Source organism: Paroedura picta, chromosome 3, assembly GCF_049243985.1.
Source record: "Paroedura picta isolate Pp20150507F chromosome 3, Ppicta_v3.0, whole genome shotgun sequence".
Taxonomy (NCBI): Eukaryota; Metazoa; Chordata; class Lepidosauria; order Squamata; family Gekkonidae; genus Paroedura; species Paroedura picta.
Genome location: NC_135371.1, coordinates 5,266,856 through 5,281,120, shown reverse-complemented (window position 1 = coordinate 5,281,120; position 14,265 = coordinate 5,266,856). Strand labels below are relative to the sequence as shown.

At 46.4% G+C, this 14,265-nt stretch overlaps 1 protein-coding gene across 1 annotated transcript; it reads left to right on the top strand.

The window, feature by feature from the left end:
* On the top strand, positions 1-11,665 carry LOC143833869 (vomeronasal type-2 receptor 26-like). The gene is made up of 5 exons (XM_077330095.1): positions 1-128; positions 4,362-4,653; positions 7,818-8,045; positions 8,277-8,403; positions 10,755-11,665. Exons 1-5 carry the CDS (start codon positions 1-3, stop codon positions 11,663-11,665), a joined length of 1,686 nt encoding a protein of 561 aa, XP_077186210.1.
* The last annotated feature ends 2,600 nt before the right edge of the window (positions 11,666-14,265 follow it).

The window sequence follows — 14,265 nt, the reverse complement described above, 5'->3', positions numbered from 1 at the left end:
ATGGGTGAGCTTGAACCCTATAATATCTTCCGGACAGGAGACCACCTCATTGCTGGGCTTCTCAGTTTTGTGAGCGAGATACATCCATCGCCTACCTTCAGTGAGCCTCCCTTTCTAAGTAAGATGTGGTAAGTCAGTCCTTGGCGGAACTTTCCAATGTATGTGATGAGATAGAATTCTGGGTTCTTTCTTATTACCAGATTTCAGAAGCCGTTTGCTTCTGTCTCCTGCATCTGTGAAGTGAGCCAATTTGGCTGTTTTCCACTGCCAAGAATCTGGGGGTGAAGCATCGTACTTCGGACTCTCCAAGTGGCAGAGAAAGCCATTGATTTGGTGAGCTCAGCACCGAATTCTCAGGTCTCTGAAAACCAAAATGAACAACCAGCCAAGAGCCTCAGCAGGGTGATTTTTAAGCATTGTTCCTCCAAGGGAAAACGAGGATCTGATAAGTGTCCTTGCGGAATGAGTGGGGGAAGGAGGAAAGTCCCATCCCTTCTCTTGGAATCAAGGGGACTTGCCTTTCTTCAAAGGATAAGATCGGATTCCCAGTTGTTATTTGAGAGAAGATCTTTCAGTTGAAATTTCAATCTCCCTTTGATTGGCTGGGCAGCCCTTGTATGCCTGACTGTAAACAAATCAAAGCTGCAACGATTTTAGTAAGAAGATACTGCATTTTGACAGGTGCCCCAGCACTGGGAGACTGCCCCTAAGGGTACTGGAAAATACACTGTCTAGTCACCAGGACAGGCAGGGATGGTGACTTAGTAGAGGAGCCTCTGCTTTTCATGCAGAAGGACACAGGTTCCATCCTGGGCATCTCCAATGAAGAAGAATCAAGCAGTCAATGACGCGAAATAATTCAGCCTGAGATCCTGGAGAACCACTGTGGCCAGTTCCGCATGGAGAGCATAGCATCGGGCTGCCCACTGGCGTTTCCACCGGGAGGATGTGGTTCAGAGTTTCATACTGTGTAAAAACCCAAACCAGGAATGGGAACACAGTCCAACCTTAACAGGCAGGAACTCTGAAGTTGAGCTGTACAATAGAATAATGTAAAACTTGTAGAATTATTTATTATAGTGCACAATTAAAAAGAGAATAAAAACTTCATAAAAACTATACAGAACTAAGAACACACAAGACCAAACGCGTTTCGACCCTACTGGGTCTTCCTCAGTCGTCAGAACTGGGACAATACACTCTATATAAAATATCTATCCCAAACTCATTATAATGTGTAGCTGAGTGGTTGAATGAGATCCTGGAAGATAAATAGATATTGAAAAATATCAGAATAAGCATGATTTAAAAAGGAGAGTCTAATATGTAAATCTCTCAAACATGAGTGGGGACTTACTGTAAATTATGGCTCCAACCAATATATGTAAATTTTATCCTTCTTGGAGACCACCTATGCTATATGCCTAGGGTCACCACTCTGTAAAAATAATAAAAAATTGGAGACTACTTTTGAGAAATTAAAGAGTAAAATTGTCCGTATTACCAACAGGATGTCCCCATACATACCTTCGCTATAATATAATTCCGTGCTGAGGGTGTATCCCATGTGCGTCAGGAAAAAAAGCTATATCATTGTATTGGGGAGGAAACTATTTATGTACATCTGTGAGGCTGATGTAATCCTGCCGTTGTTGCATCAGCCAATGTCTGTGGACTGGCCTTGAAGTCCAGCAAAAATAATGTTTGTGTATAGGGGAGGGAAAGAAGAAGAAGAAGAAGAGTTGGTTCTTATATCCCGCTTTTCCCTACCTGGAGGAGGCTCAAAGCGGCTTACAGTCGCCTTCCCATTCCTCTCCCCACAACAGACACCCTGTGGGGTGGGTGAGGCTGAGAGAGCCCTGAGATTACTGAAGAAGAAGAAGAGTTGGTTCTTATATGCCACTTTACCCAAAGGTGTCTCAAAGCGGCTTACAATCCCCTTCCCTTTCCTCTCCCCACAACAGACACCCTGTGAGGTGGGCGAGGCTGAGAGAGCCCTGAGATTACTGAAGAAGAAGAGTTGGTTTTTATATGCCACTTTACCCAAAGGTGTCTCAAAGCGGCTTACAATCCCCTTCCCTTTCCTCTCCCCACAACAGACACCCTGTGAGGTGGGGGAGGCTGAGAGAGCCCTGAGATTACTGAAGAAGAAGAAGAGTTGGTTCTTATATGCCACTTTACCCAAAGGTGTCTCAAAGCGGCTTACAATCCCCTTCCCTTTCCTCTCCCCACAACAGACACCCTGTGAGGTGGGCGAGGCTGAGAGAGCCCTGAGATTACTGAAGAAGAAGAGTTGGTTTTTATATGCTGCTTTTCTCTCCCCAAAGGAATCTCAAAGTGGCTTACAATCGCTTTCCCTTCCTCTCCCCACAACAGACACCCTGTGAGGTTGGTGAGGCTAAGAGAGCCCAGATATTCCTGCTGGGTCAGAATGACACTATCAGGGTTATGATAAGCCCAAGGTCACCCAACTGGTTGCATGTGGGGAAGTGTGGAATCGAACCTGGCATGCCAGATTAGAAGTCCGCATTCCTAACCACTACACCAAACTGGCGGGAGGGGGGGGGGGATTTTTTCCAATTTGAAAATGAGTACTTCTGGCAAATCTCAGGCACAGCAATGGGCTGTACATTTGCCCCTGAATTGGCAAACCTATTTATGGATAAATTTGAGAACAAATATTTTTTTCAGGAGGTGAATCTTTATAAAAAACATATAGCAATGTACAAGAGATTTCTGGATGACATTTTCATTCTCTGGACTGACTATGAGACGGAACTGATGCAATTTAAGAAGTAAGAAGCTCCCCCTCCCGGCCCCTCCGGGCTGCCAGCAAATCGGCCGCTAAAGCGGCCGATTAGCTTGCGGCTCAGCAAGCTTCTCTTCCCTCCCCTCCCGAAATAAGAAGCTTGCTGGGCCGTGAGCTAATTGGCCGCTTCCTGCTTTGGGGGGGAGGGAAGAAGGAGCCGCGTCCCGGCGCTAAGGGACCACTGATCTATGTGATATGTGATTGAATGTCCCTGCGGAGGACAGTATGTGGGTTGTCCGTCTAGGACCCTAAGAACAAGGTTATGTGAACATAGGAGCAACATCAGATGCAAGAAAATAACAGCTCCCTTGGCAAAGCACTTTTGTGGAAGCTGGACACCCAGAGCTGCGGTTCTGGGCTTTCGAACAGGTGTCTGCATCAGCAGATATATCATCCAAACTTCTGAGAAAAAGAGAACTGTTTTTGGATATACCAGCTAAACTCTTTTACCCATGGCCTGAATGAGGACTGGATGTTGGCATTTTAATATGTATCAATGTTGTATTTTAATTTGCAGCTGGTAGACTTGAAATGGTGTCTTCCCCCTCTTTCCCTCCCCCGTACACACACACATTTTTTTTTTGATGGACTTCAAGGCCAGTCCACAGACACTGGCTGATTCAACAACAGCAGGATTACATCAGCTGTACATGAATACTTACAGATGTAAATAAATAGTTTCCTCCCCAATACAATGATATAGCTTTTTTTTCCTGACACACATGAGATACACTCTCATCACAGAATTATATTATAGCGAAGGTATGTATGGGGACATCCTGTTGGTAATATGGGCAATTTTACTCTTTAATTTCTCAAAAGTAGTCTCTTATTTTTTATTATTTCTACAGAGTGGTGACCCTAGGCATATAGCACAGGAGGTGGTCTCCAAAAAGGATAAAATGTACATATATTGGTAATGCTCATGCTCATTCTGATATTTTTGAATATCTATTTGTCTTGCAGGATCTCATTCAACCACTCAGCTACACTTTATAATGAGTTTGGTATAGATATTTTGTATAGAGTGTATTGTCACAGTTCTGAGGAAGACCCAGTAGGGTCAAAACGCATTTGGTCTTATGTGCTCTTAGTTCTGTATAGTTTTTTATGAAGATATTATTATTCTCTTTTTAATTGTGCACTATAATAAATAATCTACAAGATTTACATTATTTTATTGTACAGCTCATCTTCAGAGTTCCTACCTGTTAAGGTTGGGCTGTGTTCCCTTTTTTTGGTTTTGGTTTTACACAGTATGAAACTCTGAACCACATCCTCCCGGTGGAAACGCCAGTGGGCAGCCCGATGCTGTGCCCTCCGTGCGGAACTGGCCACAGTGGTTCTCCAGGATCTCAGGCTGAATTATTTCGCGTCATTGACTGCTTGATTGTTCTTCATTCGAGATGCCAATAGGTGGCGGCCACCTATTTTGTGTGGTCATCACTGCAAACCATCATAACGACTTCTGCCCATACCAGGTAAGGCCCCGGCATGTCCCAATTTTATCAAATCCCTGGACAATGAGACATGTACATGTGTTTTTTGGCAGGAAATTAGCGATGCAGTGGCACCTCCTTGCCTTCTCTTTAGCCATTCAAGAGGTCAACCGGAATCCCAGGCTCTTACCGGAAAATATCACCCTGGGCTACACCATCTACGAGAACACTGTTCATCACCGGCTGAGCTATGGTGCTTTGATAGACCTGCTAAACTCTGCCCAGAAGACTATTCCAAACTACAAATGTGGCAGACAGAATAATGTCTTGGCTGTTCTTGAAGCATCTCATTCTGTCATCTCCAGTGACATTTCAACACTCTTGAGCACCTACAAAATCCCTCAGGTATGAATCATGGACAGGGCAATGTCTCTGAAGAAACATGGGTGGACATCAAAATGTTTCTGGTACAGATCAAAAACAGCTTTTGGAAGACTTGAGAGAGATGTGAGAGAGGATTTAGGTCCTCTGGTGGTTCATCTGCATCCCTCTGCAGAGGATTTTACAAGATTTTGGAACCGACTTTGTTGATTTGGGAAGCAGCAGGGAGATCAATAAGAAACTCTCCCTGCAAAAAGGGACAGTCTTTTGAAGAGCCCTTTGGAGCAAAACATATTTTATGAAGGAAGAAATTTGTATATCAGTGTAATTTGTATTGATTCTAAGGACACATAAAGGTTCTTTTACAAATTAAAACTTCAATGTTGTTTCCGGGGATTCTTGACCAATGATCTGGTGAGGGTTGGAAGTCATGGGTTGTTAGTAGATGAGTTCAACTGTAGGACTTCTGATGCTGGAAGGTCAGAATCCTCCCCCCACTGAAATGGACCCCACAGAGGGTGAAATCTCTCTCAGGAAAGGTCTCGGCTGAAACTGGTCCCTGCCGTTGAAGGATTTTTTAAAAAATCACCATCATAGAATTGTATCAGGTATTTTGCTTTTGATTGACACTTGAATGTGATGAAATCCAAATATGTCCTTTTCTCCATTAGGTCAGTCATGATTCGGATTTGATCGTTTTTAAGGATAAAAGTAATTTCCCCTTTTTCTACCAACTGGTTCCAGTGGAAGAAGTCCAATACCGGGGAATTGTCAGGCTGCTCTTGCATTTCCGATGGACGTGGGTTGGTCTACTTGCTCAAGACACTGACAGCGGGGAGAAGTTCAAGGGCACCTTGACCCCTCTCATGCTCAGGAGCGGCATCTGCGTTGCCTTTGAAGAGGGGATATCCATGGAGAGCATTACTTCCGACGTTTGGTCAACAGAAGGAAGGCAGCGCTTGATTTCATTTCTCCGTCAAACCGAAGTCAAAGTATATGTGTTCTATGGAAATATTTTCCCCATGATATACCTTTATACTATAAGACTACTTACTGAAAATGCCATGTTAGTCAGAGTAGGTAAAATTTGGATCACAGCTCTTTTACTAGACAACCTGTTGACCTTAGTGTGTGACGCCTTCCCTGCTAAGTTCCCTATGCATGGATCTCTCTCTGTCAAGACCCAGACAAAGAAAAGAAGGATGCCTCTCTATTTCCAAGCTTGTCGCCATCTTTTTAAAGAGTTTCTGGGAAAAGGATTTGATCCTGTCCACTCAAAGCCTGTTTTGTCTGGGAGAGGCTACCAGAGATACAGGGAGAGAGAGGGGCTGCAAGACATGCCCTTGGAGGACCTCAAAGAACTCCTGCCTCCCAGGGCCTGCAATGTTTACTCCTCCATCCAGGCTGTGGCACGTGCATTACATGATGCCTACTCCTCCAGGTCTGAGAGGACAACGAGGGCTGGAGGAAGGAGAGGAGAATATGAGCGAATACAGCCTTGGCAGGTAACCTTTACCTGTAAATGAAGAATCAGCAATTTCTCTTTGAAAGGATTATTGTGTATTTATTCTAAGATGGTTGTCACACAGACTTTAGGAAATGTCTCAGGCACATCCAGCATCTGCCTCTCTTGGCGAACTCTCTTATAGAATCGTAGAACCCTACTGTGGGAGGGGGCCATAGGGCCATCTGGTCCCATGCCCTGCTCAATGGAGGATCAGCCATAAGCATCCAAGATGTCCAGCCACTGCTTTGAGACTATCAGTGAGGGGGAGGGCACCACCTCTTTAGACAGTCAACTCCACTGCTGATCTCGGAAATGGTTTTTCTCTGGTGAATTTAAGAGAAAACATCTCCTGTAGTTCCCCTTGGGAGCCCTATTGCTCATCCTTTTAACTGAATTGTAACCCTCCTCCTTACCACATTCAATTTTGTCTGGGCTGGAGTGACGGGCCTTTAGAAAAAGACCTGATGGTAGGATAACAACTCCCCAACGTCAAATATTTTCAGAGGGTGTCCGTGCTGGTCTGCAGCAGAAGAGCCCAGAGGGGGATGGGAGGACTCAAGGATGGCTCGTCCTACTTGAGTAGCACGAAGGGAAATTTGACTCTCAGATGCCGATACCTCCCCAATCTCCTTGGTTCTCCGGTGCTGCTAGACTAGAATCTGCCAAATAAAAAACAGGACCCTGCTCTTAGGTGAAGGAATCCATCGTTTGAGGAAGTTGATGCGATTAAAACGTACAGAATTCTTAATCCCGGAGAGTATTAAGAAGAAGAAGACTTGGTTTTTATACATTGCTCTTCTCTCCCAGAAGGAGTCTAAAAGCAGCTTACAGTTGCCCTCCCTGCCTCTTCCCACAACAGGCAGGAGAGAGCCCTGATGTTTCTGCTCTCTGAGACCAGCTTCTAACAGGGCTGTGACTGGCTCAAGGTTACCTGGCTGCTTGGATGGGCGGGAATCAAACCCAGTTTCCCAGATAAGAATCTGCTGCTCTTACCCACTTCACCTTCCACTCATTTCACTGCACTTTAGAACTTGATTTTATTTTGTTCTTATGTTATTGGACATGACTGTTTATGTGTTCTGATTGCTACGAACCCATAGAGCTGGAAGGGACCTCCAGAGAGCCAGTTTAGTTTAGTGATTAGGATTGCCAAATTCTCGTCTGGAGAGCTGGGTTTGATTCCCTGCTCCTCCCCCACATGCAGCCAGCTAGGTGACCTTGGGCTCACCACAGCACTGATAAAGCTGTTCTGACCACAGGAATCTCAGGGCTCTCTCAGCCTCACCCACCCCACAGGGTGTCTGTTGTGGGGAGAGGAAAGGGAAGGCGACTGTAAGCCTATTTGTGACTCCTTTGGGTAGAGAAAAGCAGCATATAAGAACTCTTCTTCTTCTTCTATCAAACTGCAAATGCATAGCTGTGCTGGTCTGAAGTAGCACAGTGAAATCAGAGTCCAGTAGCACCTTTAAGTCCAACAAAGATTTATTCAGGGCGTGAGCTTTCGAGTGCAAGGTCTGAGGAAGAGTGCTTGCACTCGAAAGCTCACGCCTTGAATAAAGTTGTGGGCCTTAAAGGCGCTACTGGACTCTGATTTTATCAAGCTGCAAATGGATCAAGCTGCAACGAGTACGTAGAAGAGTCTTCCGTCTTCTAAAGAGTGTTATTCTCTCTGTGGTTCTAGCTTCATCCTTTCCTGAGACGCTACCAGTTTCAAAACTCTTCTGTGGGTGGAATCGATCTGGGTGAAAATGGGGCCCCGGAAGCCAACTTGGACATTGTGAATATGATCATCTTGCGCAACCTTTCCTTCCAGAGCATCAAAGTTGGGAGCATCGAAAGACAGGCCTCGGGGGAGATGAAGCTGACCCTGGATCAGGCTGCTATTGTGTGGCCCCCCTGGTACAAGCAGGTGGGGAGATTGGTTGTGTAAGGTCTAAAAATTTATTTAGTCTAATCCATGAAACCTCCTTGAGAGTCTTTTGAGCTTTTCATTTGAGACAATAGTTATCAAAGTGGCCAGTGATAAGTGCGTGGAATGGACCATTTCATCATATCCACCTTTATAAATCTTACAAAATTGCCCTTCCCCAGTGAATGAGTTCTCCTTTCCCTGGATAATGCTCCCTGTCTCTGTCTGCAGAGGATGCCTGATTCCAGGTGTGCCAACAGCTGCCTCCCTGGATATGTGAAGGTGGCCCTGGAAGGGAAGCCCATTTGCTGCTTTGACTGTTCTCTGTGTGGGGAAGGAACCATCTCCTCTCAGGAAGGTGGGTGAGGGGGGAAAGGTCATCCTCCTGGCTACGGAGCTAAGAATCAGTTTTTTATTTTCTCAGCATTGTTCTAGAATTTCATGCACTAACCTTTCTTTTCCATTTTTCAAAGGAAAGACGAAGAAGTAGTAGCAATGGTTCTTATATGCCGCTTTTCTCTCCCCAAATGAGTCTAAAAGCGGCTTACATTCACCTTCCCTTTCCTCTCCCCACAACAGACACCCTGTGGGGTGGGCGAGGCTTAGAGAGCTCAGATATTCCTGCTCGGTCAGAACAGCTTTATTAGTGCCCTGGCGAGCCCAAGGTCACCCCATTGGCTGCATGTGGGGGAGTGCAGAATTGAACCTGGCTTGCGAGATTAGAAACCCGCAACTCCTAACCACTACACCAAACTGTCTCTCTCAAACAGACCTCCTGGGGAGAGGCTTCTGGGTAATTGCTGGTGAGTGTGAAGAGCAGTTCATCTCCATCAGCCTTTGTGGCTTTCAGTGGCATCCATGGTTGTGTTTGCAATGTCGTACAAGGCGGTCCTTCGTTTGCAGGGTCAGTGTCAAGAACCACGGGCTAGATTCACACACATCCAGTGTAAAGGAATGGTCTTCATTGAAGGATTCATTAAAGCAACTCAGAGTTCAAGCATGGCAGGTACAGAAGAGGCAAGAAGTAATAGCCCCACCCCCCGGCCCTAAATATAGGGGGGCACTAAAAGGCAGGAAGACCTGGTTCATTATAGCAACTCAGCATAGAAGAGCATTGGAAGAGATAAGAATAGCCCCCTGGGGCCTATATATGGGGGGGGGGAACTGTCAGGAGCCAAGCGGTTGAACCCCAGCAAACTCACTCCACAGACATCACTCCCGGCCTTCAGGATGAAGCTTTAAGTATCAAGTCTTTATTGGAAAAGTTTATCAAATAGAGGCTATCCTCTGCACATGTCCACAGACAGGAAACTTGGACAGAGACACTGTGGTAGGGGGCGGCAAGACTTATATACCTGGGCCGTGGGAAAGGGGCAAGACAAGAGACAAGCATCATAGAATCACAGAATCATAGAGTTGGAAGGGGCCATACAGGCCATCTAGTCATAGAATGATAGAATCATAGAGTTGGAAGGAGCCATACAGGCCAACCCCCTGCTCAACGCAGGATCAGCCCTAAGCATCGGTGGGAATCGGGCATTCACACAGGAAAGCAGGATCAGAGTGTCCTTTGATATGGCGAGGTGTTATTTCCCTGTCTGTTGTTTTGGGTTCCGGGAAGGACAGCAATTGAGCCTTCATTGGAGTTTGAAGACAAACCTGTAAGCTCTTCCACGGAGCTCTTCCACTAGGCCTATAGTTGAGGCTGACACGTGGAAGAAGAACTGGACTCCCCCCCCCCCTGCCAGTCTTGCCATCCCAGGAGCAGATTAGAAGCCCCTCCGTCCACCCTGAGGTTTTTAGGATGTTTTTTTTTGCTGCAAAGTGGAGGATTTTAAGAGGATGGTTGAGTTGTGTTTTATAATGTTATGGGTTTTATGTATTGGGGTTTTAATAATTGTTAGCTGCCACGAGCCCTTGTGGGAGTGGCGGGATAGAAATGCAATGATTGATAAATAAATAAATAAATAAATAAATAAATAAATAAATAAGCATTTCAGCCACTTGCACATTTACTGGGATGGTGTGAGGATGTAATGGATGGATTCATTGTACTTCTAGCTGAAAGAGAACTTCCAAACACAATCCTCAAGTCATGGTTTTCTCCTTGGCATAATTTCAGCTATTTATTTCTACTAGAGCAGGGGTAGTCAACCTGTGGTCCTCCAGATGTTCATGGACTACAGGTTGACTTGTACTAGAGCACTCAGCCCTATATTAAAGCTGAGGCCTATTGAGACCACAGGACATTACAGCAGCTCTCCCATATTTGAGGGAGTTATGTTTTGATCCCCCAGGATCCCATTGTGGTGGGGATATCCAGGCTGAACCAGCAATGCTGTCTTCCAATGTGTTCCATCTACCCTTCAGCATGTATTGTTCTTCTGTGTAACTGGTCCTTTCACTCAGTCCGGTTTTGATTTCGGTGACTTTTCAACAGACGTCTATCTGAAGCTACAACCCTTTTGGCCATCCTAACTGATGACCTTGACTTGGGGAGCGCCTCCCTGTAGATCTGGTCCTTTGGGTGACATTCCACATCAGTAACAATAAAACCCAAAGAGAGAACGGACAGTTATTATTATAAAGGTACAAAACCCCCAATTCTCACCCTGATGGAATTTGGCTCTATGGATTGCAAAGGAGTCCACATTGTGGTGGATATGAATTAGATCAATATGATGCTGAAGTCTCTCCTTTTCCTTCCAGATGCGAATACTTGCACCAAATGCCCAGAAGATCAATATCCCAACCCTGACCACACTCAGTGCATTCCCAAAGAGGTGACTTTCCTTTCTTATGAAGAGACTTTAGGGATGATCCTCATTGTTTTGGTCCTCTTCTTCTCCATAGCCACACTTCTCATTCTAGGAATCTTCATAAAACATATGGACACGCCGATAGTCAAAGCCAACAACCGAAACCTCAGCTTCATTCTTCTCATCTCACTCCTGCTTTCCTTCCTGTCCTGCCTTCTATTCATCGGCCAGCCAAGAAGGGTGACCTGCCTTCTCCGACAAACAGCCTTCTGCACCATCTTCTCAGTTGCCGTCTCTTCCGTGTTGGCTAAAACGATCACTGTGGTGGTGGCCTTCATGGCCACCCAGCCAGGGAACAGGATGAGGAAATGGGTGGGGAAGAGTCTGGCAAAGTCCATTGTGTTTTCTTGTTCCACTGTTCAGATAGGCTTATGTGCTCTCTGGCTGGCCATCTCTCCCCCTTTCCCAGAGTTTGACATGCATTCCCAGCATGGACAGATCATATTGCAATGCAATGAAGGGTCTGTGGCCATGTTTTATTGTGCCCTGGGCTACATGGGCTTCCTGGCTGCCATCTCCTTCACAGTGGCCTTCCTGGCCAGGAAGCTTCCTGGGGCCTTCAACGAAGCCAAGCTGATCACCTTCAGCATGCTGGTCTTCTGCAGTGTTTGGGTGTCCTTTGTGCCCACCTACCTGAGCACCAAGGGGAAATACATGGTCGCCGTGCAGGTCTTCTCCATCTTGGCCTCCAGTGGTGGACTGCTAGGCTGCATCTTCCTCCCCAAATGTTACATCATCATAATGAGGTCTGGTCTGAATATCAAGGACCATCTCAGGATGAAAGGTCAAGATGGAAGTTGATTCTCTGGAGATACTTTTCACTTTAAACCTGTGTTGCGTGGGAAGACCCGGCTCCCCCTTAGATGGTCCCCCTGAGGCAGTGGTCCCTAACCCTTGGCACGGAGACCCGTACCGGTCCGTAGATCAGTCGGTACTGGGTTGCAGGTCCTCCTCATCCACCTTCCTAGCTGCTGACTCGGGGGCTGCCCTGGCACTCTGCCGCTGGCTCAGCTTTGGTGCTCTCCAGCGGCCGACATGGCTGTGGCTCCCCCTCGGTGTGGCACTGCGCAGCTGCTGCGGGCAACGCCCCCCAGTGTGCGGCGGGAAGATAGAGGCGCCAGCAGGAAAGCAAGTGGAGCAGGGGCTCAGGCAGCAGCAGCGACGTCCCTCGGCAAAAGAATACCCACCTTAGGCCTCAGTAAAATTGTCAAGTGCTGACCGGTCCCCGGTGATAAAAAGGTTGGGGACCACTGGCCTTGCTATCGGAAGGTCTGTTGAGGCAGGGCGGCAGGAGAGAGTACTTGCCGTTATGGGCTAGTTTTTACTGGGGTTTTAATGAATGTCATTGGGGTTTTAATTGTTGTTTTAGGAGGGGTTATGGCAGGGTGAATTCTTGTAGACGACTTGGGAGAGGTGGTATAGAAACTGAAGTATAAATAAAATAAAATATAAAAGCTTGTACTGATCTTTTTAGGTATCTTAATACCTTAACTATAGAATCATTGAACAAGTTGTTAGCTAGCTGATGCAGAGGAAGGAAGCAAAACAACTCCTTTTTATGGCTTTCACAGCCTGCTCAGTTAAGCGTTTCATGTTATATGGGACCCAAAATTATTGCTGGAGAAGCAGGTTCAGGGAGTTTTTTTTTAAGGCTTCTTCCGACTCAGCCAAGCTCAAAAACTAGGCCTCTTGTCTTAGAATCATAGAGTTCAAAGGGACCTCCAGGGTCATCTAGTCCAACCCCATGCACAACCCCCTACCTCCCCACTCACTCACAGTCTGCCTAAGTTCATAAAATCAGCATTTCTGCCAGATGACTATCTAGCCTCTGCTTAAAAACTTCCCAAGAAGTTGAACTCACTACCTCCTGAGTAAGTCTATTCCACTGAGGAACTACCCTGGCAGCACTGAAATGGTTCTTAAATCTTATAACGAGCTCTTCTGCCCAGCAGGGGAGGGTCCACACAATTGGAATGAATGAATGAATGAATGAATGAATGAATGAATGAATGAATGAATGAATGAATGAATGAGCTCTCTGACTGACCAGTTCTATTTATTCTAGTTATGAAATGAACACTTTAGGCTTTTCCGCACTCATTAAGTTTAGTGAAATACTTACCTTACGTAGTCGTTATATTCTGGCTTCTCCATATGACATCGCCAACATACAGCGTCTGGGCAGTAACTGGCTCTCTACATCCTCTATTTTAAAGTGCGAGTTGGGGAATTGCATAAAGTGGACCTATTCACCAACCTATTCAGCACGTGCCTCAGAACAGCAACCTGCAGGCAACCATCAGAAGGAAGGCGTGGAGCAGGGGTAGTCAAACTGCGGCCCTCCAGATGTCCATGGACTACAATTCACAGGAGCCCCTGCCAGCATTTGCTGGCAGGGGCTCCTGGGAATTGTAGTCCATGGACATCTGGAGGGCCGCAGTTTGATTACCCCTGGCATGGAGGCTCAAACAAGCTAAAGGCCTCATCATGCCCTCACCCCCTCTTCCCTCTTCCTTGTTCCTGGAAACTGGAACGTCTTTTTAATAATGGCTACCTCCCGGGAGCAATGAATAGGCAGACAAGTGTGCAGGTAGTGCCGCCAGCGCCTCTCGGGTGTGCGGGCCGCCGCTCGTGTTGGCGGCCAGGCAGCAAATGGCGGCGGTCGTGCGAAAGCGGCAGACGTTGGAGGTGGGTGGATCGGGAGGCCCTCATATCTGCGAGACTGTCTCTGAGACAACTTGGTGCAGTGGTTAGGAGTGAGGACTTCTAATCCATTGAACCGGGTTTGATTTTGCGCTTCCCCACGTGCAACCAGCTGGATCACTTTGGGCTCACTACAGCACTGATAAAACTGTTTGGGGTTTATCGAAGCCTCAAGAATGTCTCAGGGGTTTCTCAATGGAAAGAAAGTTGAGAAATGAATAAAGTTGAATCTCTTAAAGAAAACTTGAGAACCTATCGAATTCAATGGGAAGTGTGACTTTGTTGAGTCTGGATGTATAAACTATTGAGTGTGGGTTGTAGGAAGAAAAGAAAGCATGATCATCATGACTTTAAGGAACACTTTGTGCTTAACTCTGATGGGACTTTGGATCTGCCTTATCTGCTTCTCATCCCTGGTGAGACCTTGTGATTAAAAGGGTCCTCCTTCCCCCAGCAGAACTAAGCTCCTCTGGCTGATGGATGCTCAAGGTGAACTCTGGTTCCAGGGTCATGAATCTACTGTGGCCTGGTGTGGTTATCCTGGCAGCCAGTGGGAAAGCTAAGGACCCCTGGGTCTTGACCCAGCCTCCCATTCCCCTGGTCAGAGCTTCTCCCATGGCGACCTCTTCTGAAGGATTTTTTCCCTGAATGTTAGCCCTAATTCAATTGCCTCTTCTTGGAAACATCTTTTCTCCCTC